The sequence below is a fragment of the Miniopterus schreibersii genome (assembly GCF_964146895.1).
Source record: "Miniopterus schreibersii genome assembly, chromosome: 13".
NCBI lineage: Eukaryota > Metazoa > Chordata > Mammalia > Chiroptera > Miniopteridae > Miniopterus > Miniopterus schreibersii.
The window spans coordinates 39,904,811-39,932,460 of record NC_138113.1 but is presented as its reverse complement, the minus strand read 5'-3'; the positions used below and the strand labels follow the sequence as shown (position 1 = coordinate 39,932,460).

The window sequence follows — 27,650 nt, the reverse complement described above, 5'->3', positions numbered from 1 at the left end:
CCTGTAAGCAAAAGGGGCCAGGCTTCCTCTCCCCCTCCCATCTCTTCCACCCTAGAGCCCCTCCCAGAGCCCCTCCCAGGCTCTGGTGGGGCAGGGCCAGGCTTTGAAGCTGGGAGCTGGGGGATAACCCAGCTTTGGGTTCAGAAAGGCAAGGCCTTAGCCCAGAAGCTGGCCTGGTGCTGAGGCTCCATGAGCACTTACCCCCGTGGGCTGCTTCTTGGTGTCCAGCAGCGGGGCATTGAAGCTGGCAGACAGGCTAGGGGTAGCAAGGACCTCCCGGAGTGGGATCTTGGCTTCCCCCAGGAACCTGAGAGGAGGGAAAAGTAGAACATAGAAAACTAGTCTAATATGCCCAACTCTTCTGCACCATACCCCTCACCAGCACCACCACCACACAAACCACACAGAGAAGCTGGTCTGTCTAGAACACCAGAGTCACCTAGGATGCTCCCAAGGCTCCCCCTGCCCTCAGTCACCCCATGCACCATCCCTGAGAGGCCAGATCCCTCTCCTTGCACAAGAGGGACAAGGGACACCTTCCCTTCCCCCAAGGTCAACTTTAACCCCTTCTGCCCCTCCCCAGAGGCCCAGCCCTGACACCCTGGTCTGCCTACGTGCCCCACATAAGGGCTGTGTTCGCCATCAAACCTCAGCAGTCCACCACATGGATGAACCTTGAAGACATCATGCTAAGTGAATAAGACATATTATTCCACTTATACGAGGCACCTAGAATAGGCAAGTTTATAGAGATAGAAAGTAGAATAGTGGTTATCTGGGGCTGGGTAGAAAGGGGGAAGAAGAGTTTTTATTTAGTGAGTCCACAGTTTCAGTTTAGGGTGACAGAAAATTTCTGGAGAAAATAAATCTCTAAGCAATTAAAAGCAATATGAACTTCATATCCAGTCATAGTTCTTTATAACTATATAGAGAGAACTTTTGCTAGTGACTTTAAAACAGAGTTATTTGATTGTACATCCCTAAGAACAAAAAGAACTGCAAAAATCTCCTAAACTGTTCTCAGGAATTACATTGTTAGTGACAGCATTGGTATTCTTACCTCAAGACTGTTGGGTATGTATTGTGTGAAAAGTAAATGAGTGTGTATGAGAAACTAGGATTTTTAGCATGGGAGAAAGTGAGGATCAATAAAGTTCAATAAAAACCTTGTTTAAAAAGTTCTAGAGAAGGGTGGTGGTGATGTTTGCACAACAGTGTGAATGTACTTAATGCTACTGAGCTGTACACTTAAAATGGTGTGAGCAAAAAGGGGCTGTGTGATAAACCTGGCAGGCTCGGGTCACGGCGGGCACCCCAGGCCTACGGGCTTCCTTAGCAAAAGTCGATCTTGACCTTAATGGAGCCCAGGCCAGTGTTCTCACACATCTAGGAGAACATATCTTTGCCATGTCAGAGTAATTTTCTTTCCCTACCTCTCGAAGGCACAGCCCCGAGGACGGAGCACAAGACCACCAGGGCACTAGACCTTCGTTGTTACCTTGTTCCCCGCACACCATCTCTACGTGCCGCAGACGTTCATCCTCAACTACCCCACACAGGCCAACGCAAAAGCAGCATGTGTCTTTCCATTTCGCTTTTTGTCCAATCCTAGAGATTTCCCCACTGCTTTCTCCTACCTTCTTAATCTACCACCAATGGATTTCATGTACCTTCCTTACGTTTTCTCCTTTGATTTTAAATGCATAAAAGGGACAGCAAAACTGTCCTTCTCTGGAGCATTTTCTCAATCTATTGAGATTTTGCTTCTGAGCATGTCCTCAAAATTCAGCTCAAATAAACTCACAAAACTTTTCTTTGTGGACACTGGTTAAAATGGTAAGTTTTGTCACGTATATCTTACGATGATAAATAAACTAGCTGCTTATGTAAGCTTCTGAACAATAAAATCCCTCGATTTCCATCCTTCTTGGAACCAGCAGACTCTTGGTCACCTTGCAGATTCCCTTGCTAGCAAGGCAATAAGCCTCATATATGCTCAAGACCAATTTTTCTAGCATTTCTTTAAAGAAAGGACTGAAAAGAGAGATGTCCACTAATAGTAATTCCGGGTTCTAGTAGAGACCATGCTAGTAGAGTCACATTTTCTAGAATTTGGACTGCTTTGTGTTATATCCCTTTGTCATGTGGAGCAAACTTGTACCTCAGTTCACCACCACCCCCCCAGGCCAGTGAGGAGGAGGCATCTGTCACCAGTGTATTGCCTGAAGTGTCCTCAGGACCCAGGCATTATCACAAAGACCAGACAGGGGATACAGAGGACCCACATATCCATGTGACACTGGCCATCAGAGTCAGCCTGTCCTTCATGGGAAAACCAAAGCAGCAGAGTAGAGTGACTTGCTTGAGCAATTCCTCTTAGGGAGCCTGCCCTGAACCTCAGACTTCAGATTCCCTGAGGGTTCAGCCTGGGGAAGCGGGAGGCAGGCCCACAGAGGAGCCAAGGGAGTAGCAGGCCAGGTCAGTGGCCGCACACACTGAGCTCAGTGGGGCCACAGGGCACAGAGCAGAGCCAGGCCTCCTCTGCCTCCCTTTCTGGCACCCAGCCTGCCCGGGTGCCCCCCCCTCCCCCAGGAGAATTCCAGGAAGAGGGGTGGGAACAATGGAAGGAAATGCAAAAGGAAGCACAGGCCCCACCCCTGCCAGCTCAGGCATCTCTGGCCACGAATGACTGTTTGTTATTTCCTCCCTTAAATGTCTTTCTGGGCCAACTGCCACCTCTGCCACCCCTGCCATAGACCCTGGAAGTCCCTTTGAGGAGCTGGGTGGCTTCACAAGCACCCACTCCCCTAGAGGAAGGGCTGCAGGCAGGCAGCCCGTCCCAAAGCCTTGGAGCTCGCTGCCCCTGAGTGGGCAGCACAGAACTGCGCTGGGAGGAGGGGCTGGGGGAGCAGAGGAGAGACTCCCTGGGAGGTGACAGGGGTCTGAGGCTTGATCACAGGAAACCCTGATGGCCACTGTTCATTTCACAGAAGATGGAGGAGCAGTAGCTTTATTCTGGGGGCCTCCGGAGTGGGAAGAGACCCACCCCATCTGGAGATCAAGACTGGGACACAGACTCTAGGGCCCAGGGACCTTCCAAATCAGATAGCCCCACTCTCAGTAGGCACTAACCAGTGGCCAAGTGTGGCAGACAGGATTCAGTAGGGGTCAGATGAAGCAGGGAGGGGCCTGGGGGGTCCTGTACAGGCTGCCTCTAGCCAGCCCTGGATGTGTGCAGTCTGGTTGGTTGTAAAGAATCCCCCTTGACTCCACCCCCTGCAGCCTACTCATAGAAAAATGCCACTGCTCTCAGCCTCCCAGACCCGCCATCCCTCTTGGCCGAGCCGTGTTCAGGAGTTCCAGGAATGTGGGGCAGGAGAAGCGTAGGGGCTGGAAGAGCTGCTGCCTTCCCAAAGACAGAAGGAGACAGAAACTGGCATGGGGGAGAGAGGGAGAGGTCAGAGCAGTTTCCACACTGACAGGACACACATTTTTCCTCCATGGAAAAAGAATTCATTCCCAAATCCAGCATCCAGTAGGGCTACTGCCCCGTCGGAGATGGGAGAAGAGCTATGGGGTGGTGACCTCCAAATCTGAGCCTTAAGTGGGTGGGTGTGAATTAATGTGGCTAAGCAAGTTTATTTAAATGAAGCACAAAGAAATCTAAACAATTTTGTTTTAAAACACTGGGCCATTTTACATGATTGTTCGTGAGAGGCAAGCGCGGGAGGCAATCCAAATGTCAATCATGGAAGAGGGGTTAAGTACGTACAGTCATGCAGTGGAAAACGGGAAGGACGCCATAGGCTTTTCTATGGAAAAATCTTCCAGATACACTGCTAAGTTTTTTTAAAAAGTGCAGGCCCGGCTGGGCGTGGCTCAGCGGTTGAGCGTCGACCTAGGATCCAGGCGATTGGGGTTCGGTTCCCGGTGAGGGCACATGCCTGGTTGCAGGCTTGATCAATGACTCTCTCATCATTGATGTTTCTATCTCTCTCTCTCCCTCTCCTTTCCTCTCTCTGAAATCAATAAAGATATAAAGAAAAAAATCTTAAAAAATTTAAAAACGTGCAGAAGAGTGCGTACAATATGCTACCAATACTTAGAGTAATCAAAAGCATGGACAGAAAGTCTAATGGTGGTTGAAAGAGGCTAAGAAAAGGGAGAATGGGAGTTGTTGTTTAATGGGTATAGAGCTTCAGTTTTGCAGATGAAAAAAGTTAGGAAGATGGGTGGTGGTGATGGCTGCACAAAATGGGAATGTAGTTAATGCCATTGAACTATATAAGCTTAAAACTAGCTAAGATGATCATTATTATGCTTATTTTACCACAATACCAAAAAAAATCTATTCTAAAAAATTAATATGCTACCTATTGTGTCAAAAGAGGAAAGTCAAAATTTATATTGGTGATTAAGCAATAACATAAGAATTCTGGAATAATAGATAAGAAACTAAGAACAGTGGTACCTATGGGGGAAGGGTGAGAATTGGGCAGACGGGAGATAAAGATGACAGGGAGAATTTTCGCCACATTTTTTCTTATAGTTTTTGTTTTTGTAACAAAAAATTAAAATTTTACCAACTCAAAATTTAAATTTAAAAATGGAACACAGAACTCTTTTAAAATCTTGTAATTTATTCATTCAACAAATATTTACTTAGCATATCCAGCAAAACACAGTCCTCACCCTCATGGAATTTACTCTTAGTAATAACTTCCCCCCGACCCCGTAGACTGTGTATTGAATACAGCGCCAAGCACTTTACATACACTGCCGGATCTAAACTGACACTAGTCCTGTGGGGTGGGTACTGTTATTGGTCGATCCGCCATACAGACGAGAAAATTGGGGCTCGGGAAGGCATTTAACCTGCCTGATTTCACATAAGTAACAGGCAGAGCCAGACCCCAAAGGCTTTGCCTTGTACCCCATCCCAGACCAGCTAGGACACCTCAGAGCCCCATGAGCACAACATGAAAGAAACAAAAACGTTCTTGATTTTCTTTATCCAGCCTATAAATTTGAACCCAGCCTATAAAAACGAACCCAGCCTATAAATTTGATCTGGTTCAAATTTTTAAAAAATCAAAGTCCAAGCTGTATTAATAATCATGCCTTTTTATTTCCTGTATTTTGATGCTTTGCTGTGTGGGGCCTGCTGACCTTGAAGGGACTGTCCCTCCCAAGGCTAAGGAATTCCTAGAAATAGTGAATGACGCGCCTGCAAGTAGACCTTTCGCCTGCAAACCAACCAATCCAGAGCCCACACCCATCCTCCACTACGGGCTCTCACATCCCAGGGCACTCACTATTCCCCTGCCCTGGTCACCCCAGGGCCAGGTACCACACAACTCCAGACAGCCACTACTCCCAGAACCTGCCAAAATTATTCAGACTAACCAATCCTAAACCATCTTCCCCAAACTTGCATGTTCTTTTCCGAGGAAACTACAGTAAAGGCTCTTGCCCATGGTTTCCCTCGCCCCCTCTGCCTCCTGACTGACCCTGGTACTTCTCTTGTGGCCCTGCATGGTATGGCCAGTCCTCTCCTCTAGGGAATTGTGAGTAACCAACCATCTTTTCAAAGGCAATAGTCTCCTAATCTGTTGACCTCACCGAAGATGAATAATAATAAAACCTACATTTTAAGTCACAAGCCTGCTAATTCTTTGTTGGGGAGATTAAGGGTAAATGCTCACTTTTTTAAAGCTCAGTGATTGTACTCTGTAGATGGCTAAACTCTCATATGATGAGGAGGTTGGGAGGTCTACACTATGCACTGGAGTTTTCAGGGTGTGGCCATGAAGGCTGGGCCCTGAGGAGAGGGAGCAGAAGTAGAAGAGAAGAGTCCAGCGTAGGGTACAGGTCTGGCAACACGGCAGCTGGCTGGACCGCCTGGAGAAACTAGCCTGAGAGAGGCAACCCGCCCATGGTGAGGGTGGCCGAGGGACCCTAAGAGAGCAGCTCTTCCGCTGAAAGTGGTCCCCATGCCAGCAGGGGACACCCAAAGCCTTCCCCCATGCCATGGTGCTGTGGGCTGAGAATAAAGGTGCAGGAGCCCAGAGAGGACAACGGCCTCAGATGCTAGGAGCCACGTTAGGGAGCCGGAAAATGAGAGACATGGGTGCAGCTCATACTGACACTGACAAAGAAGTGAACGTAAGACAAACCCTCCTCCCCGAGTAACCCCAAGGAAGGTGACACAGGGCTCCTGCTGTGACCCCAGTGGCAGACATGCAACCGTTATCTTCCCATTTTGGGTCACCCCCAACATTTTCAAACTCTACTTTTCAACCTATAGCAACAATTTGGAAACATTCTTCCTCTCAACTATCTTCCAAAACTAAATATTGATCATTGAGCAACTGAGAATAAGAGTTCTTGAGTCATCCTACCTGAGTTGAAAACCCAGCTCTGCCTCTTGACAGCTGTATGACTGGGCACAATTTACACACCCTTTCTGAGCCTGTTTCCTCATCTGTAAAAGTCACCTATTTATTTGACAAATGTGTAGTGAGCACCTATCATGGATCAGGCACTGCTGCAGGTACTGGGGATACCGGCTGAACAAAATGGATAACCACCCTGCACTGTCAGAGCTTCAAGGGAATAGTGCACACCTCTGAAGCTTCTGGTAAAATCAAAGCTGACTTACCTAACTCTCTACATGCGCCTGAAGCATAAATGGGGCTTGTCAACGGCAACTCCCTTTCTCACGACCCATTCACCACCTTCCCGTCCTTCTCTGCCTGTACCTATCCCAATTAGATCAAGATTCACAACTCAAAACACTGTCATATGGAAGAGGTTAGATGAATTGTTGGTCGTTCCTGATGGTAGAATAGAAATGAGACCTTCAAAATCTCAGGGAGAAAGAATAACTTTCTAACAGAAGAATCCGGGCCCAGAATGGGATTCTTCCTGATCCAGCACCGTCCTTCCAGGATGGAGATGAGACACCTGGCCTGATGACCATCACACCTGCTGAGGCAGGAGGCTCCAGGGAAAGCATGGGTGACCGGTGCACAGGGTAGGATCAAATACGCAGCAGCAGTGGGGTTAGACAAGGGCTACCACCAGAGCCTCCGGCAGGAAAGGCTCACGCTACTCCAGGCTGATAAACGTGGAGGGAGGGCTGTCAATGGAAAACCAGCATGGTAAAGGTTGATTCCGCAAGAATCCCCCAGGGATGCTAAATCTAGGGGACGTTTTCATGAGGAGCAGCATATCTGCAGTGTTTTAAAGTGTCTCTTAGACTTGGGGGGCAGGGGGGAAAGAAGAGAAAATATACAGTGTGAAAATCAAACAACACCTTAACAGCTGCCAGATCCTGAGAGGGACACAACACACCTAAGACATATCCTGGCCAAGAATTAGTAATAATCTATTTGTGAGAATAATACCTGACAAACTCTAAATGAGGAGCATTCCAGTTTTTAAAATTGGGGTATTGTATTATTTAAAGATGTGAACTGTTGTAATAGACAAAGGCTGCAGAAATATTCAAGATTAAAGGAGGCTATAAGAACCTGATAACTAAGTTTAATATGCGAGTCTAGACTGGATCCTGGACTGGGGGAGGGGGCAGAGAAATGCTATGAAAGATATTATGTGGTCCATTGATACGAAGAGCGAATTAGATAAAAGTATGGCAACTGTGTTAAATGTACTGAAGTTGATAACTGTACTTAATAATGCAAAATAATATCCCTACTCTTAGGAAGTATACACTGAAGTATTTGGGGACAAAGGGCCATGAGGAATATAACTTCCCTTCAAATGGGAGAGAGAGAAGGGGGGAGGGGAAGGAGGGGAGAGAGAGCACATTACAAAGCCAATGGACAGAATGTTAACAACAAATGAATCTGAGTAGACAGTATATGGAAGTTTTTTGTTCTATTTTTGCAGCTTTCCTATAACTTCGAAATTACTTCCTAAAAAGAGCTCCAGAAGGGTTGCTATGTGTCAGTTTCTTGTTCTTTTTTACTTAATCCTCATGTGAGGATATGTTTGTCTTGATTTTAGAGAGAGCAGAAGGGAGAGAGAGAGAGAGAAACACCGATGTAAGAGGAACATCAATCGGTTGCCTCCCATAGGTGCCCCAACAGGGGATCGAACCTGAAACCTGGGCACATGCCCTGATCGGGAATTGAACCCAGAGCCTTTTCATGTAGAGGACCACGCTCCAAGCAGCGGAGCCACCCGGCCAGGGCACTTTCTCATTCTTTTAACCTAAGAGAAGGACATATGGACTAAGCTATGTAGACACATTCATCACTGACTCAGCTGTTCCTTCCTCTCATTAGAGTCCATGTGTCAGGCATGACAGGAAAGCCAGAGAGCCCCTGTTTGAGCCAGACACGCACTCAGGGGAGGAGACACCCATGAGCTCTCCAGCCCTAGACCATGCGTGCCTGGCCACAAGGGGCAGGAAGTGAGGGACAGCCGGACATTCCCACCCCCTGAGCCCCCCTGGCCTCTGGCAGCCTTCCCCCCAATTCTGATTCCCCGGGGCTGCCCAAGGGTAACTCTAAATAGCTTCCACTTCAATCCAGAGAAAGAAACAAAAACTATTCTGAAAGCCAGGGATGCCCTGGATAGAATCCAGGACAAAATATAGTTATAAAAACCCATGGAAAATACAGATAGAGCAGGCTGAGAACAATGGGACGGTGAACTGTGAATATTCCTGCCCAAAAGAGCTTCCCCAGGCATCCAGAAAGGGGGTCCTGCCAGCAGCACCGCTGAAAGCCAGGGGCCGAACTTGAGGCCGACTTTTTCCAGCTTCTAGCAACAGCAAACCACCTCTCTGCCTCTTTAAATGTCTAAATGCACACGCGCACGCGCGCGCACACACACACACACACACGCACACGTCTGAGAGAGTATCCATTCCTGTGTGGAATGACACTGTGACAAAGCAACTGACAGGTGACAAACAGGGAGAAAATACCCTCCACACATAAAACAGACTGAGGGTTAAATAGACAAACCACCGTGAATTACTAAGAAAAAGACAAGCAACTAAAATATAAGGATAGGTAACTGGCCAAAGAAATACCAACGGGCAATAAACACATGCAAAGATGCTCGACTTCACAAGTAGTCAAGGAAACGCAAATGATAAGCTAACCATGTCCCCCCACCACGGCACTAGCAAAAATAAAAAACTAACTGGCACGCATTTTACTCTGTTGGTAAACATAAAGCAGGACAACATTTTGAAAAGTAATCTGGTAGAATCTACAAAAACGTTACACAGAAACATTTGGATAAAGATGTTCAATGGAAAATCATTCGAGAGCAAGAAATTGGAAAGAATCTAAATAGCAATCAATGAGGGTACTCGGGTGGGATAAGGCATGGCACCCCCACACTGTGAAATACACAGACCCACTTAAAACGGGTTGACCAGTCCACACTGGGAAAAAGGGTTCATGATGAAGGAATGAAAAGCAAGGTGCAGACCTATATAGAGCATGATTCCATTTTTGTGTAAGTGTGCACACATGAGTGTAAGCAGATGCACACGTGCCTAGGAAAAGTCGGAGGGGTGTGTACCAAACTGTCAACCATGGACACCACAGGAGGAATGGGGAAGGGGAAGGGAGGGGGAGAACTTGCACTTTTTCCTTTATAACTTTTTAAGAATAGAGCTTATTTGTACCTGTAAAAATACTTATAATTGTTAACTTCAGTGAGGTTTTAAATTTTTTAATAAAAGATTGTATGTGCATATATGTATGCAATATGTTGGCGTGCACTCAGGTACAGCCATGTGTCTGCATGAGGCATGGGCACAGTGCAATATTCACACAGAGGTGTGGTGTATGTATGTGCTTCTCTATGGATCCTGCTACCACCAATAGTTCCCACATACCGAGCACCTGCAGTGTGCCAAGCACTGAGTAGGCATTTGACATCCATGCATTATCTCACTTAAACTTTGCAACAACCTTGCGATGTAGGTACTGTTATTGCCATTGTCCTGATGAGGAAACAGAGGTTCAGAGAGGCCCAAGTCACAGAGGTGCCAAGATGAGACTCACTACTGAGAGTGGGGTCCCTGAGAGAAGTCATGCCACCACACCTGCCCTGCTCAGCTCTGGTGGACAGCCTGGGGGACTGAGACCACCTGCTCCTGACACATCAACATACTCCAGGTGTGCGTGTAGGCACTGACTGGCCAGACCCTCCCCCGCAGGTGCGTCTGTCATCTCCCAGGCGTTCTTGCATGGGGACCCTCTTATTAAGAGGACTAAGACTCATGTTCAGCTCACATCCCCCCAACAGATTAAGCCCGTGGTCCCAGGAGGCACCGGGACACCCCCACCTCCACCCTGGGGGCACCAAGGCCTACTCCAGGCTCAGAGACATCCCAACAGGAGATAGTCACCTGTGTCAGGAAGACACCCATTCCCAAAATATTTCCTCATAACCTGTGGTGGTCCCTGACACTCACCATTAGCATTCCCTTGTTATTCTAAGCAGTCTGGCATATAAAGCAGCATCCCCTAGGTTCCTAAGAGGAGCAAAACATCAAGCTATAGGCTGCCACCAACACTTCAGTATGAATTAGTCTCTTTTCAAACCATAGGTGGCTGAGAGCAGCCTTGGATGGGAAAGGGCTGAATCAGTGGGATTGAAGCCACTGGTGTCAGTAGGAAGACAGCACAAGAGACAGTAGGAAAAAAATGTGCCATAAGGGACCACCGTTTACTGAGCAACTCCCTGTGGTAGGTCCCTTAGACAGGCTTTAGTGTTTGGTTCAATACTCCCTAAGGAGGAAGAAACAGGCTCAGGGGTTTTGGGTGACCTGCTTGAGGCCACACAGCTGTTGAGACTGCATCCTAGCTTTTACCAAAGTCCACATTCATTCCACTGGACCAGCTCTTGGAGCCCAGTGTGGGAGCGGGAGGCAGAGCAGTGCAGGAGGGAGAAGGCGCAGTGGCCCTCGGGGAGGTTCCCGAGCTGGGCTCCTAGCCAGTGCAGGTGCCAGCGCTGACAACACAGATCACAGGGAAGGTGTGTGGGTGAGAAACCCCTCAATGCCCCACTTCATAGTGTCACCTGGTCGCTAAAAGGTTGTGAGTGGCTCATTCCAAAAGAAACACTATTGTGAATGCCTAAAAGCAGTAAGTGCCTCCTAATTGGTTCTTGTCAGATCAAATACAGGATTCCCAGTTAAGTTTACATTCCAGATAATCAATGAATCATTTAAGTATGTCCCATGCACTACTGAGGCCATTCAAACTTAACTGGGTATCCTGGATGTGTCTGTTGAAGCCGGCCACCCTCCCCCAGGCCTGGCCAGACCTGGGCCAGTGAGTTGCTGCAGTCAAGGTGAGCATCATTTTGACCCTGGAGCTTTGGCAAGTGGATGTTTTGACCCCATGGAGACCTTTGCTTCCATGTTTACATTTATCAAACATTTAAATCAAAAATACACTTACATTAATTAATTTCCACTGGAAAAGCATTTTCCAGAACAAATTAAGCCCAATTAATTTATTGATACATTTTCTAAACAATATCATTAAACTTTCCTTTTTTTCTGAATTTCATTTTTATTTTACCAAAATCATTGTCACTGATAACAATTATTTTGTTTAAATTTCCCAACACAGATTTAGCTCAAAGATTTATTTGTTTATTTTTTGGTTCTATTAAATCCCATTTTTCCAGGTCGATGTTTACAGTTGCCAACAAGATTCTTCAGTTGGTTTTCATTTCCTTAACAATTTTACCGTGTGCAGTTCTGGCCATGATAATTGTATGGTGATCATTTCCACTAATAATTACATACATAAACTATACCAGGGTGACAGATTATATTTATTTCTTAGCTAATCCGTGAAAAAAAATTGTGATTCCTTGCAGAAGTGCCAGTATTGCTCTAAGGCAGTGGACGCTCAACCCTAGTGCACACTGGCCTCCCCTGGGCAGTTCCAAGAAGTGCTCCTGCCTGCATCCTACCCCAGTTTAACCTTTCATCAATTTGCTGCAAAGCCCAGACACTGATCTATTTTAAAGCTTCCAGGTCATTCTCATATGCTGCCAGGACTGGAACACTGTTCTAAAACTAGAGCTGCACTGTCCAACACACAGCCACTAGGCACATTAGTTATTAAAATTAATTAAAAGTAAATAAAACTTAAGATTCAGTTCCTCAGTTACACTAGCCAACACAGAACAGTTCTGTCATCTCAGAAAGTTCTATTGGGTAGCACTGGTCTGGAGTCAAGATGAGTGGTCTCACCCCAGGCTGCACAGTAGAAATACCCGACACCTGGGAAGTTGTAATGATGCACAGGCCCCATCTCCAACCAATTACATCCGAACCTCCACGTGGGGCCAGACAGTGGTGTCTGTAAAAACTGCCAGGGATGCTGTACTGTAGCTAGATTAGAAACCTATGGGCTGAACATCCCAGGGGTCAAAACTGCTGGTCAGGGACCAGGGTCACCTCCCCTCCTGTTTACTCTGAGGAGCCCAGAGTAAACAGGAAGTTAGTGGTTCAGTGGAGCCTGGGATAGGAGCCCAGGACCTCCAGCTGGGTTTACAATGAGTGTCTCCCATCCATAGAAGTAGAGTTTCCTTTTATGTGCATTTCAAACCCGATTTTATCAACACAAAGTTTATTCACCCCTGCAGTTGACCCTGGGGTCCCTCAGGCTGAGGGTGGGTAGGGTGCTGAGCAGCCAGGAGGGAGTTCCCAGCATGAGATTCCCCTCCTGGTGTTTCCCAAGATCCCACTCCAGGTCAGCAGACCAGTCTGGTATACAGAGGTCACCCCAGACTGCCATCAGCTCTCAAAGGAAACAGAAGTGTCCACTGCCCCAAAAGCCAAGGAGAAAGAGAGGAGAGGAGACGTGGGGAGGCTCAGTGGCGAAAAAGACTAAAAGGAAAGGGGGTGAGGAAGGAAAAGAAGGAAAGTGAGAGACTCTGAGACCAAAGAATAAGCAAGGCATTGAGAGAACTCTAGAAACAGACAGAAGCAGAGGAGGGCGGTCAGGAAGGAGAGGAGGCCAGATAGAGGGAGCTGCGGGGTGAATGACAGTGGAGGACTATGGCCCCCCTGCTTGAAAGGAGATCCAAGGAACACCAGTCATGAGCTCACAGGACACCTCCCAAAACTCCCAGAAATGAAGAGGGCTGCTGCACAATGACCCCATGGAACCTCCCTGAAACCCTGAGGACAATCAGATGACCACCGTCACTGCGTGCCTGTTATTTCCACTTGCTTCCTGACAACTGGGGGGACACTGAGTAGATGTTCTAGTTAAAATGTTCATTCAACTCAGTTCACTGAATTCTTCCCCTTTTTTCTTTCAAAATGAAAAATGTCACAGGGTTACTCTTGTCACTTCCTGATATGTTTCTTACTTTTATAGCTTTAGAATGTTTTTATCTCGAATTATTTTCTCACATTTCATGTGTAAGGTGAAAGCACTGTGAGGTCTAACCATGGAGGCATCACGGAATCACCTTGCAGACATCCTGCCTGCCTCCTCCTGCTCCAGCAGGTTCACTCTCATGCATATAATATTCAAATAAACTGCTATCGAGGCTATGTACCCATTGGCTACAATGAAGCCAGAATTCTGTCATTTCCACATGTGAAAGTGTTGTTTGGGCAACCTCTGAAATTCTTCAGATATTTATAAATGTAAGTTTAAATTTAAATTTGGTTTAATTAATAGTTAATTTTTTAAATTTTTATTTCTTGATTAGAGAGACAGAGATTTGTTGTTCCACATATTTATGCATTCAGTGTTTGTTTCTTGTATGTGCCCTGACTAGAGATCAAACCCACAACCTTGGCGTATCTGAATGACGCTCTAACCAACTGAACTACACAGCCCAGGCAGTATTTAATTTTTAATTGCTAGAAATGAAAAATTAAGATAAATGTTTGGAAAACTCAAAAAATTACGTTCAAATGGCTATTAGAAAGAAGCTTCTGGTAAATTGGGAAATTATGTGAATTTTTTTGCTGCAAATTGATGTTTGAGGAACTGAGTTGTAGCCTCTGGCCTTTCAGTGAAGGAGCCACGTGGGCACTGGTTTCCTGAGAGCTGGCTTCCCTCTAGGAGCTGGAGGACACCCACAGATGCGAACAAGAGGGCCCCAAGGTGCAACACAGCCTGGTCCCTGATGTGACATCTGACTCACAGGGCCAGGACCGCCCATGTGTGGTCCTGGCTTGGTGTCACCCTGAAGGCCAGCCTGGCCCTTGAATTGATCAAACATATGTTCGTGGCCCCTGTTCCCATGCTGCCTTCACAGTCTTACAAATCTCCCCCCAGAGTCTGTAAAATGTGGAATCTGATCATGAAAACGAAACATGCATTTCCTCGGCGTGCCATGCAGTAACTGACTGCCCCGCCTTTGCCTTACTAAGCTCTCCCCCTCCACTGCAGCATCATCAGGAAGCTGAACTCTCCAGAAGGTCCCAGCCCCCTCCTGGGGCTCCCAGGAGCCTCTGAGAGGTGCGATGATTCTGAGCAAATTGCAGATTAGCCCTTCAATCACAGCTCTGCTATCACTAGCCTTTGAGAAAATTACCCAAACTCTCAGAGCCTCAGTTTCCCCATCTGTGATGGTGACATTTAAAATAATATGTAACTAATTTTAAAAGATCTTGTATAAAAAGACAGCACAGGACCAGAGACACTTGGCTAAGCTCTCAGAAAATGTCAGCTGTGGTGGTTTTGCTAATATTATCCTCAGCCTGGTATTGGAGGCACGTATCAATCTGGGCCCACTGCTCCCTTCTCACTTGGCTCACATGCCATGTGACTTAGTCCCACCATAAGGCCTTAGCCTGGCTGTCCTCTGTACCCAGACACCGGATGCCTTCCCTTCCTCACCTCTCTCAAGCCTACCCCAGTCTTTAAGTCAGGCTGAGCGGCGCTCTTCCAGAAAGCCTTCCAGGACCACCCAGTGCCCAGTGTCATTCCCTTCCTGACCTGCAGGTCCACCATTCGTGGTTGTTAGAGACTGCCGTGTTTTCTACAAAATGTTTGCCTGTGTTGGGATAACTTAGTGTGAAGGGATTCCAGCCCCTGTCCCTGTGCAGGTTGGGGCTGCTGAGGCCCTGGCTCCCACACTTTGCAGCCCCGCCTTGGGGGGGCCCAGGGAAAGTGCCCCCACACTCCCCATACATACCACGCCTTGCACTCATGGCCAGCAGAACCAGAGAAACAGTGGCAGTTGGGTTTTTCTTCCAAGCTTTTTAAGATTTCAAATTTTCCAGGTGTTTTGCAGCCTGAGACCCTTGTCAGCCTTCCCTGGGTCTCTGACTCCTCCTTCCTTCCCTCTCTCTCCTTCCCTACTCCAAGGTAACACAGCCAGGCCTCCCAGGACTCAGATACCACTGACCCAGTTCCCAAACAAAGGCTCCCCTGTGAGCTGATCACAAAACAGCAGAGCCATCGTGCCTGATCCCTGTGCCCAGGCCTCAGTAAATGACCAAGAGTCTGAACCCACCCCTCCTGGCACCTAACACAGTTGACAGGCACCCCACCATGGCCAGCAGGGACTGCTGAACCCCGACAGTCATAGCTGTGCAGCCTCATGGGCTGTGTCTCCAGGCCATGCCACACCACAATCAACAGGGCCATCAATCTGCACACTTGGATGGTCCTGCCCACCCCCGACCCCTACCACCAGCTCATACAAGGCCCAAGAGCTCAATGACAAGAGAAGGGACCCGTTGCCAGCCTAGAGAGCCTGCTTTTGCCACCACAACTTTGCTCCTGCTATTCCCCTGTCTGGAAGCCCCCCCACTACCTATGTGAAATAACAACAGAAAACACCATCGCAGGGAGGTGTGCAGTCATTGGAAACCGTTATTACTGTTCCGGCTTTCAAACCACAAATCTTACCTCTTCCATGAAGCCTTCCTTGAGACCTCCCTGCTAGTGGCCTGCTTGCCTCCTGCAGTGTGCTGCTGCCCCCACCAGTCTGGGCAGGGCAAGGAGAGAGCACCACGCCCAGACATCCCTGGGCTGGAGCAGGACACAGGGAGCCTTCTCCTCCCCACTCCCTGGGGCACAGACTGTCTGTGCAAACCGGTGCACACTTGATTCTAACCCATCTTCCTTCCCTGCAGCCTGGGCAGCTCTCAGATTTACCTGTGGCTGAGATTTTGAGGCTGCAGCCAGGCAGCTACAAGAGGCAGGTGTTCAGTAAATGCTGAGTTGAAACATCAGCTCTCCAGGACCCAAATTCTGGAATATATATCCACCATGAGCCTACCTGCACCTTCAGGACAGAGATCCCTTGCCCGCCTCACCTGTTCCTCCCCATGGTCTCATGGTCTTTGACCACCACATGAAGCTCGGAGCCCTGGTCCAGGGGGATGCCCTTGAGGTCCCACTCAAAGCCCTGAAAGAAAAGAAGAAAAGACACCTTAGCCTGTGGCCCCCTAGAAGAAGAGGCTGTCTGTTTACCCTCGCCTCCAAGGGCACTGAGCAGGCATCCATAAATGATGCTGGTGGGCGATGGATAAATGAGTGAATGAATGAATACATGAACGGCAGGGTCCCAAAGATTCAGAGTGACAGTGAGATCTGAAGGCAGAAGAGAGGAAGCGAGACTCCAATGACCCCCTCCCCAGTTCAATTCCACCAATCACCAGCTGTGGAAAATGCCTGGTGATCAGGCAGGGTTCCCAGGGACCAAGGTCAGTGTGCTCATCCGGAAGCCAGGCCCCTCCCAGCTGGGCAGCAGGAGTTAGTGCCGCACTGGGAAGGCTCAGCCAGAGGCCCCAGGACCTTCCTCAGAGCAAAGGCTCCCCTGTGCATCCCAACCCCATCCACACAAGGCATCCAGGGCTTCCCAACCACCATCAGGGAGGCATATGAAGGGAGATGGTTAAGGGAAGGGGCCAGCAGGAGTCAGAGGAGGACCTGGTGAACCCGGGAGGGCTATGGGAAAGAGGTGGGCTTTGGGCGGGGAGAACGGCCTGTGTAAGGGAGACGAGACAGGCAAGAGAGCCCCAAGCACCCTCTACCTGGCTGTCCAGAGCTGGAGGCATCAGAGACAGAAGTTTTACTCCTCCAGGTGCATGCCCACATCCCAGGGAGATGCCTGTCTACCTGGTATGCCAGGCCACCAGGTTCCAAGTGCCAGGGGGATTTAGTTGGCACACTGGAGCACCAGCCCCCCCTCCTTGACAATACTCCTGGGAAAGCCCCCTTCCCGCACGAGCCCCCTGACTGGTCCCGACAGAGACAGTGGAAGCAGAGAGGAGAGGGAGGGTGAACAAGCTGGCATACCTCATTCCACACGGGGTTCAGGCTGTTCTTGATGACTTTGGTTCTCTTCTTCACCCCTATGAGAGACATGAAGAGGGGGTGAGAGACTATCGCACCCCTGCACCTCCCCCCAGGGAGGGTCAGCTTCTCAGACACGCGCTGCAGCTCACCTGCCCAAGGAAAGCTTAGGAAGCAAAGGCTGCCCTGCGAACCCTGCGAACCCCCCAGTCTGCACGAATGCCCAGCGCCCATCACACGATCACACGGCTGCTCTCTGAGCTCTGGGAGGGAGAAGCAGCAGCCCCGTCAGGAGGATGTTTTTAAAGGAAAATACCCAGGCTGACTCTTCTTAATTATTTGTTACTGTTGTCCCTAATTTTCTAAGTAAGATTTTTCAATTGTACATTTCTGACTCTAAGAATGAATGATCTTCATAGAAAAGATTCCATTTTTCTTTTTAAAGTCAACCACCTCCACATATTATATGATTCCATTTATATGAAATGTCCAGCATAAGCAAATCAACAGATAAGCAGTTTCCAGGGGCTGGAGGGAGATGGGAATGGGGAGTGAATGCTTAATGGAGGTTTCTTTCAGGGGTGATGAAATGGTCTGGGGTTAGATAGTGATAACAGTTGCACAGCATTGTGAAGATACTAAAAACTATTTAAATGGTACATTTTAAAATAGTTAAAATGGTGAATTTTAGAGTATGTGAATTTTATCTCATTTTTTTAAAATCCAGCTTATCCTAACCTTGAAGGGATCTGTTGGAAGCAGGCTGTCCCAAGGCAGTTCTCTCTGTCCATGAGGGCTGGGACAAGGTAATACAGGATGGTTTGGGGTAGGAAACAAGAAGCACTAACACTGTGATGGCGGAGATCAGACCCACAGTGCCCCAGATGACAGACAGGCGCCCCAGATGACAGAAGCTCTCCTCTGGAGCCTTGGAAACAAAGGTGTGGATGAGAGGCACAGAGGGGCTAAGCAAGTTCCACTCTTCTATTAAGCATCAGAACATAAATAATTCTGTGTTCAAGTGGATGATTAAAAATGTTCAGCAAGACACAGAATTTACATGTGGGTTCTACCCCACCTTTACAAGGCTCTCCAGTGAGAGGCCCTTGGTTTCCACCTGGAGACTGCTCAGCTTTTACAGAATCTGGACCGTGAGAGCCCCTCAAGCCTCTGGAAACATCTCCAGAACACCTGAGGCCTCCTCTGAAGCTGAGCAGTGTGAGCACTTGTCCGGTTTCCATGAAGTGCAGCCTCCTGGGGGGGGTCAGTCCCCACCTGGGACGTTTCAGAGCAGAAAACAGAGGAAAGCAGAGAGGTGTCAAGGACATGAGCAAGGTTTGGGGAAGGATTTGGAGGAAAGAAGCAACAGAGGAAGAGAGAGCAAAGGAAAATCATGGTAAAAGAAACATGTGTGGGAGAGAGGCAGAGCAGGGCCTGGTAGATTCTAAGGCAATTATATTGAAAATCGTTGCTCCGACTCATTAAGTCTCTTCCGAGATTCTGATCCACCTCTCCCAGTGGGAGAGACAGAGCTCCCAACCCCCTCTCACCACCTGTGGAAAATCAGTGATGTAGGAAAAGAACCTGAACTTTGGAATGACACAAACCACCACAGAACACTTGTTTTCGGTGAGACCTTGGGGCACGATTCTCAAACATTCTGGTCACAGGACATCACTCTTAAAAATTATTGAGGACCCAAAGAATTTTTATTAAGGTGGTTTTTATCTATTGGCTTTTACCATGTTCAAAATTAAAACTGGGGCATTTAAAAATATTCATTAGTAATTAATTTTAAATTAATAATAACAAGCCCAGTACACATTAACATAAGTGACATCTTTTTATGAAAAATAACTATAACTTTCTAAACAAAAGGGGGAAATAGTGACACTGTTTTCATTTTGCAAATCTCTTTAATGCCTGTCTGGGTTCTCATACCTACTTCTAAATTCATTATGTTGAGACGTCTTGTTTTGGTTGATATCTATAAAGAAAACCCAACCAGATATATAGTTGGAAAAGGAGGCATATTTTAATAAGTTTTCAGATACTTGTGGATATCCTTTGATACTACACCAAAACTCAACAAGCTGTATTTCTTCAACTTAGAGGTGTCAGTGTAAAATCTGAAAGCAGATCAGTGAACATTTTGTACTCTGTTACATTAGAACCCATTGTTCTATTTTGCATTTTGAATGCATGATTCTGTAACTTCCTGCATTGTTCAATGAGCTATGTAAACCTTCCAAATGTTGACACATTTCATTATATAATACCAAAAAATCACATTGATTGACATCACCATCAATCTCATCAGAAAATTACTAAATAGTGGAAAGCTGGAAGACGCAAGTTTGCTAAAATTCCAACTTTTGTTTGAAAGCTCAAATCTTATGATTGGCAACATTCAGCTTGAAGTGGCAGGCTCACTCATTCATTTTCAAGAAAATGTCTGCCAAATGCCCTAGTCTGAATAATTACAGTTTCTCAGACATTATTTCAAGTAAAAGAAATATTTCATGAAAAAAAAATGGCTAGCTTAGCTAGCAACTTAAGCAGTCACACAAGTGCTTTTTCTTGCAACAGTCATTTTTTAGTGTGTAGTGTGTAGCAGAAGTACTCTACCCATACTTCCCAGTTCAACACACAAACTATTACAAACACATACTTGAAGGTCAAGATTAATAAAATTAATAGTTGTACTGCTTTATCAAGGGCATTCTTCAATGAAATTGGCTTTTTTTTTTTTTTTAACTGCAACTACATGAGGGTGAGGAAAAGTATAATTTGGTACCAGGACCTTCATTAGTATTAAGGCACCAACTGTTTCACCTCCCATCGCTATCACTGCAGATGTCAACACAGTGAAAAAGGCAAATGGTATTTTAGTGTATTGTGAAAATAGTTTTGACCTTGCTGACCTGCTCAAAAAGTCTTGAGGATTTCCCAGGGGCCCATGTACAGCACTGAAAAACCTCTTAGGAAATTTATTAAACACTTCAACCCGTTTCTTCATCTGTAAGATCATAATAATGCCTCCCCATGGGGTTGTTGTGAAAATTAGACAAGATAGGATGAGAGAGGTGCCCAGCATACAGCATATTCATTAAATGTAAGTTTACTTCCCCTTTCCTCCCCTCTGTGCCCCACTCTGAAGCATCCAGTGAACTCCTACTGATTCTTCAATACCCAGTTCATTTTCTCCTCTGATAAGCCTCCCTTGACTTTCCCAGAGATGACTGTAAGCTGTGACCACATGTACCAGACATCAGGATAATTGTGTGCTTCTGTGTCTGTCTTTCCAACCGCACCGTGAACTTCAAAGCGCAGGCACCATGCCTCACCATGTTAGTAACCCTAGTATATAATGAGGTCCCCAGTAATTGGGCGCTGAAAGAATGGGTCCTTTTCTCTCCCAAGTTGGCTGCAAGTTCACTTCTTCACCAGAGGATGGAATCACTGTTCTCAGAGAACTCCCTAAGAATGCATTAACAGTATGGCTGTGCATCGACGAATGGAGGGGCTAAAAGAAGGCACAGTGGGAGGAATGTCCTGGGAGGGGCACCAGTTATCTTTTCAAAACTGCTCCAGGTCTGCCCTGTCTGAAGCACTCCAAATTTCCTTGTTGGCTATGTTGATGTGGCTGCAGCAGGCATTAGACACATGGCCTTGGAGTCAGTCAAATAACAGCCACTACTGTGTGATCTTAGGTAGGGCTTATAACATCTCTAGGCCTTAGGTCTCTCAGCAATAAATTAATAATAATGAGTGTCTACATTATGGGGTTTTGAAAGGATATAAGATGTTATCTAAGCATCAATGTCCCCTCCATCAACTTCCTATGATCTACAGTAGTAACATGGAAAATTCCATTTGCGGCCTCTTTTGAGTTGTCCATTTGGAAGCATTTCCTGGTGTTCCTGACTAGTATTAATTGAGCAGTGTCTGTGTGCCAAGTCCTGTGCAAAATGTCTTTTAAACATTTTCCACTTCCTGCCTCCCCTGAGGATGATGGGAACAAAGGCCCTCAATTACAGTTCCACCAAGTCCTGACTAGAAGGGCCAACTCTGGGACCCTCTGGATGACATTGGAGGGTCGCTGATGGTCACTACGGCCCCAAAGAAGACCAAGAAAGAAATGAAACATTAACTTAGCACAATCACATGCCTTACAGGCGCCAAGAAAAAGGGAAGGCACACTGTTAATTAGGGAACAGTTAAGAAAATAGTTCCTTCCTCATCATGAATTCAGACTTGTCCTGTCCTTGCTAATTAATTTTGGCCTAAAGAGATGTAGCCTTATGCACATATAAGAGACTCAATAGTCAGAGATACAGGAGAGCTCACAGCTCATGCTGGGATTTAGGGGAGGGGGCTACACCCTCTCCCTAGATTGTTCTACAGAATTGGGGCAAGCAGGCATCTGTGAAAATCATGCTGAAGCCATGGGGTGCTCTTCCAGACTGAAAGACTCAGTGAAGAAGAATAAACCTACTCTTCTGTCCCCCATGAAAATTCTTCACTTGTTTCCCCAAGCCTACCCATTCATTCATTCTACCCCAGACTCCTAGACCAGAGTCCCAGTCTCCCATTGTTGCACAGTAGTGATTTTCAAACTACTCACTGGGACCCATTAGAGAAAGGGCCATGACATCAATTGAGTGAGTTGACCAATATGTCTTTGTAATGACAGAACAGACTGAAGAAGAAAATATCAAAGTACGTCTTTTGTTAGAAAAGCACTATTACTTGAAACTTTTTATTATATTTTTACATACATATTTATGTATGTGTACTGTACCTTAATATAAAATGTCTTATTGTATGTAACAGTCCAAAAAGTTTGAAAAGATTGCCTTAAAGGAACATTGTCTGAGGAGAACTGAAGAACAAAGAAGTCACCATCTTGGCCCTTGAGCGCCAAGAGCCAAGATATGTGGCAGGAATGATGTAGAACACTGACCTGGTCCCTGACTGAAGCCAACTCCGATAAAGACCATGGGCTGAGGAAGGGGAAGTGAGAAGGTCCTCAGAGACAGGTAAGAAGCCAGACCATCTTGCCCCAGCCAGAGCTGGGGCCACCTGGATGAGCAATCTCCACTGGTAAGAGCCCCACATACATCTTGATACCTAAATGTTAGATGTGGCCGTGGCCTTGCATAAGGAACCACACCACTACCATTCTGCTCACTGCCTGGTAAAGTCCACCTATTAGTGGCCAGGGTACTGTGCCCCACTGTGGTCTGAGTCCCAGGCCCATCTTGTGTGGACAGACACCTCTCAGAGGCCCCAGGGCCTGGACACGCACAAGGGTTACAGTGTGGAAAGGAGCAGCCAAGCAGCTACCAATCTCCAGTGAGCAAGATAGGACAGATCCCTCCCCCCAACTCAATTATAAAGGTCCCAGTACATTTGGAAATCAGAAAAAATGCTTGTTTTTGTGACAATGATGACACTGGGATCTTTGGGGCGGGTGGGATCATAGAGAGCACAAACTCTAAAGCAGAAGTGTTCCTTGAGGGCATGCACCACAGTCTGCAATGTGGGAAGGGTTTTATGCCTAACAAAGGACGGATTAAGGAAAGGCTGAGAAATACAGGTCCATTTCCCTCTGCATCTCTAAGGCACCAAGGCCCAAATGTCCACTGACAGATAAATGGATAAAGAGAATGTGGGATAGCCATACGATGGACTATTACTCAGCCTTAAAAAGGAAGGCAATTCTGACACATGCTACCATTTGGATGAACGTTGAAAACATTATTCTAAGTGAAATAAGCCAGTCACAAAGGAAAAATATTATATGATTCAACTTATATGAGGTACCTAATATATCAAATTCATAGATACTGAAAGTAGAAGTTACCAGGGGCTGGGGGTAAGATAGGGAGTAAGTGGTTAGTGGGTGTGGAGACTCAGTGCGGGATAATGGAAATGCTCTGGAGGTGGGTGGTGGTGATAGCTGCACAACCACGTGAATGTGTTTACTCTGCTGAACTGTACACCTAAAAACAGTTAAACTGGTAAATTTTGTTGTGTCTATTTTACCACAGTAAAAATCATTTTACAGCACCAAGAAGTGAAACAGCTCAACACTTAGAGTGAGTTGCTGTCCCTAGTATGTGGGGGACACTGACTTTCATGAGGGGAATGATGTACACAAGTGTACAGATATTTTTCCACACCCGTTATGTGCCTGGTACTAGGCTGGGGGCAGGATTAATGAAAGGGGCTGCAGATGCCACAGCCACCCTGGCCTCATATCCAAGATGAGAAAGCAGCATTCCCTGCTTCCTGAAGCTGAAGATGTAGGGGAGAGGACCTGATATTTCCATGGATGGGCCCACTGAACCAGCGTCCTGACAATCACACCCTTGCACGGTGCCCCCCAACACTGATCTGATCCAGTCCTGGGTCTCAAAGTAGGGCCAGCAGTTTGTATTTTCATGCCTCCAGAAGCCCTGAATGTCCATGTTAGATCTGCAGCTACTCTGCAGGAGGGATTGTGCCAGGGGCCTTGTGGAAAGGAAAGAGAGGCCCAGGAGTCCCCACACTCTATCAGGGGAGTGGTGGGAGTAAAAATAGGGACAGTCACAGGTTATATGAAAGTCCAGCAGGGATTCAAATAGTTACTTATACACCCACGTTCATAGCAGCATTATTCACAGTAGCTAAAACGTGGAAGCAATCCAAGCGCCCATCAACATATAAATGGATAAACAAAATGTGAGATGTACATACAATTGAATATTATTCAACTTTGAAAAAGAAGGAAATCCTGACACATGCTACAACATGGATGAACCTTGAGGACATTTACTAAGTGAAATAAGCCAGTTACCAGGGACTCGGAGAGGAGGAAATGGGTGCATCCATATATTAAAATACATTTTTAAAGGTGTGAAGAATATTTACTGACATAGAAAAATGCCCCTGGTTTATTGCTGAGTGAAAATGTAAATTGACAAACATTTGAAAGAAGACATCTGGAATGGGATCACTCTAAAAAGAAAGGCAAGGGGTCTGGGGGATTCTGGTGGAATGGTGGGACCAACAAGACTCTATTTCTTGACCTGGGTGATATATATGTGTATTCCCTCCATAATTTATTCATTAAAGCAGGGTTTCTCTACTTTGCCACTATTAACATTTAAGGCTGGATACTTATTATGGGGGGCAGGGGCTGTCCTGTGCACTGTACGACGTTTAGCAGCACCCTGGCCTCTACCCACTAGATGCCAATGGCGGGAGTGAGCTCTCCTGCGCACAGGCGCCCACCCTCCCCCCCACACACACCCAGTGATGACAACCCAAAATGTGTCCAGGCAATGCCAAATGTCCCCTAAGGAATGAAATCACCCCCAGGCGAGAATCCCTGCATTAAAGCATGCATTTGTATTTTATGTATTTCATTTGGGTCTTAAATTTCACAACTAAAATTGCTTTTTTAAAAAAATGGAAAAACATAATCTTGATGGGTATATGTCAAATTATTAATAAATTAATTCATAGTGCCAAGATTTGGGACCACTTATTACTCTTGCCTCATGCCCCTACATAACATCTCCTTTTATACATTGAGCATGTATTATGTTCACAAAAAGAAAGCAGAAGGCTATTTTCAGTGCTTTAAAGTCAATTCTAATTTTTTTGTGTGTGTTATTGTTTTTTTAATCCGCACCCAAAGATATTTTTTCCCCATTGCTTTTCAGAGAAGGGGGGGGGCATCGATGTGAGAGAGTCGCATGGATTGGTTGCCTCCCACAGGCTCCCCAACCAGGGCTGGGGATGGAGCCTGTAACTGAGGTTCGTGCTCTCGGCCAGAATCGAACCTGGGACACTTCAGTTCATGGGCCGATGCTCTAATCACTGAGCAAAACCAGCCAGGGCAATTCTAATGTTTAAAAAGCCAGATTCAGAGAATCCAGTGCCCCCTTAGCCCACCTTCCCTACACAGGTGAGTCAGGTCTGCCCCTCAGGTGTGTCAGCCTTCAGGTAGTTCTGTAAGATTCCCCCAGGCTCCTGCCCAAAGTTTACAGGCTCCCCAGGGTGGGGTAGCTGGAGAGACATGGGGAGGGATGAGGGAGAGAAAAGAGACAGTAATGACTCAGTCTTCTCGCTGGTGAGCCTGGGGAAGCCAACAGAAATTCACCAAGTGGGGACACAGGAGATCCTACCTTCAATGAAATAAAAGTTTGAATCCTAAGGAAACAGGGATCTGGCCTTGTTCTTGGATGCATCCCCAACACCTGGAACAGCACCCTGCCTATAGTAGGTGCTCGATAAATATGTGTTCGATGAACTAAATGCATGAATAGAGGAACATAATCACATTATAGGGCAGAAAATGGGCAGGGCAGAAGACAGGACAGATCACTAAATGCTATAGGAAGTGAAGCTGCTCACTCACAAAGACAATCGTTCAAAAATACCTACCACGACCCAGGTACTCATGGTAGTCTTAGTTAACTAATTAATTAATACATGAACAAAGGAATGATAAGGATTCATTAATCACCTCTACCCTGAAGCCTTGAGACAGGGAAACCAAAAAAGCACCCTCGGAGTCAGGCCTTCCAGAGCTCATGGTCTATTTTGGGAGGCAGGTCCTGAAATTACATCCGAGGCTGGAATGCTGGGGGAACAACTGCTTGGAAAGTGGGGCCAGCCAGGCCCATGCACTTGGGGCAGTGTGTGGGAGCCAAACACACAGTGCAGGCTGGCTTCTCCGCAAGCAGGCCACAGACTCATCTGTGCACGAGGGGGTTGAGCTCAGGGATTCTCAACCCTGACAGAGCATTTGACATATTTGGAGACTGTTTAAAAATACCTATATCTGGGCCACTCCTCCAAGAGAGAAGGGGGACAGGGAGGCTGGCAGTGAATTTCTTTAAAGCTCCCCACATGACTCTGACATGCAGCCTAGGTTGAACACCTCAGTCTAGATGATCTATAAATTCTGGGTCCAATTCTAATGGCCTCCCTCTCTAAGCATCAGCTCAGCCCCCAAACTCCACCATGAATTCCCCCTGGAAAAGGGGGACATGTCCCATTAATTTCACCTTTCACTATGTCTCACATCAAATGCTCTCAAGGTGTGTTTCCAAAATGGAACAACCTGCATCAGGTAGGTGATCAGTTCTGATTTTCAGGTCACTTAGACCTGCTGCAGCAGAACCTCTACGGATGGGACCCAGGAATCTGTCTTTCAAGCACACTCTCCAGAGGATTCTCAGGCACAGGAAAGCGTGAAGACCCCTGCCCCACACTGCATGATGGCCAGAGGCTGGACCAGAAAAGACACAAACCCTACAGAGCACCTATCTGCACCCAGCCCTGGGCATCCTGATGCCCAGAATAGGCTGCTGGTCTCAGCAAGTCACAGGGTCCTAAGTGTGGAGCTGAGTACTGAGCACAGACCAGCTTGGGTGAGTGGGCTAGCCGACCTAACAAGGCACTGGGCATCCAGAGAGGAGAGACTAATGATAGCTAGGGGAATCCTGGGCGCCTCCCTGGAGAAGGTGTTATTGCAATGAGGCTTTGAAAGACGAACGGACTTTGAACAATTGGATATATTACATTCTGTATTTCACTTTTGCTTAGAGCTTGTCTGTGCAGAAACAGTAAGGCATAGTAAAGGGTGGGGCATGCAGAGATTGGGGGAGGACAGCTGCTATGCAGGCAGGGTACCTGGCCCAGGGCAACAACCAAGAGGGGCCTCAAGAGATTACCTATTAAGTCACCTACCTGACTCAAGGGCAATGCCCAGTCCAAGCACTGGTAGCTCCCTGCCACAACCACGACCTGGACATATTATTTAATTTCCTCAGGTTTCCATTTCCTTATCTGCAGAACGAGATGAGTAGCTACCAGAAAACTTCTACAGAATCAGGGAAAGAGCTGTAAACAGACCCAGAAGAGTTCCAAAGCATCCAAGAGAACTAGGCTGACATAGACCCCAGGGCTCAGGGTCCTTTGGGAACTTTCCAGCCAGTGGCAGGCTCACAGTTTCTGTACAGGAACCACTTATGCAGAGTCTGATGGACGGGGAGAGCTGGGAACCTTGTTCTGAAGTTGCATTTCATAGTGGACACCCAGGAATATCACCAATTAACAAAAATAGCACTTTTCTAAAATGCTTCACCTCACACTTTTCAAAAGAGAAATACAATGTAAATTATCTCATAACAAAGAATTAAAGCTGCACATAGTTCTCACCTGGCCAAACTGTGTCTTACATCCTTGGTTATTAGTATTGGGGGGTGCTTGGGGAGCAGATGGAGATCATGGGTCAGAGCTAAAAGTGCCCCCATTGCTTTCAAGTCTGTAGAAAACACCAGCCACTTCTTCCTATAGGTT

At 46.8% G+C, this 27,650-nt stretch overlaps 1 protein-coding gene across 22 annotated transcripts in view; it reads right to left on the bottom strand.

The window, feature by feature from the left end:
* DYSF (dysferlin) overlaps positions 1-27,650 on the bottom strand; it is a 192,066-nt gene that overhangs the window by 152,929 nt on the left and 11,487 nt on the right. For all 22 annotated transcript variants that reach the window (XM_081156856.1, XM_081156863.1, XM_081156854.1 and 19 more), the window contains exons 2-4: positions 17,292-17,347; positions 16,307-16,398; positions 202-307 (exon numbers count right to left, since the gene is read on the bottom strand). In XM_081156856.1, coding sequence (XP_081012982.1) covers positions 202-307; positions 16,307-16,398; positions 17,292-17,347 — 254 coding nt within the window. The remainder of the gene's footprint in view (positions 1-201; positions 308-16,306; positions 16,399-17,291; positions 17,348-27,650) is intronic.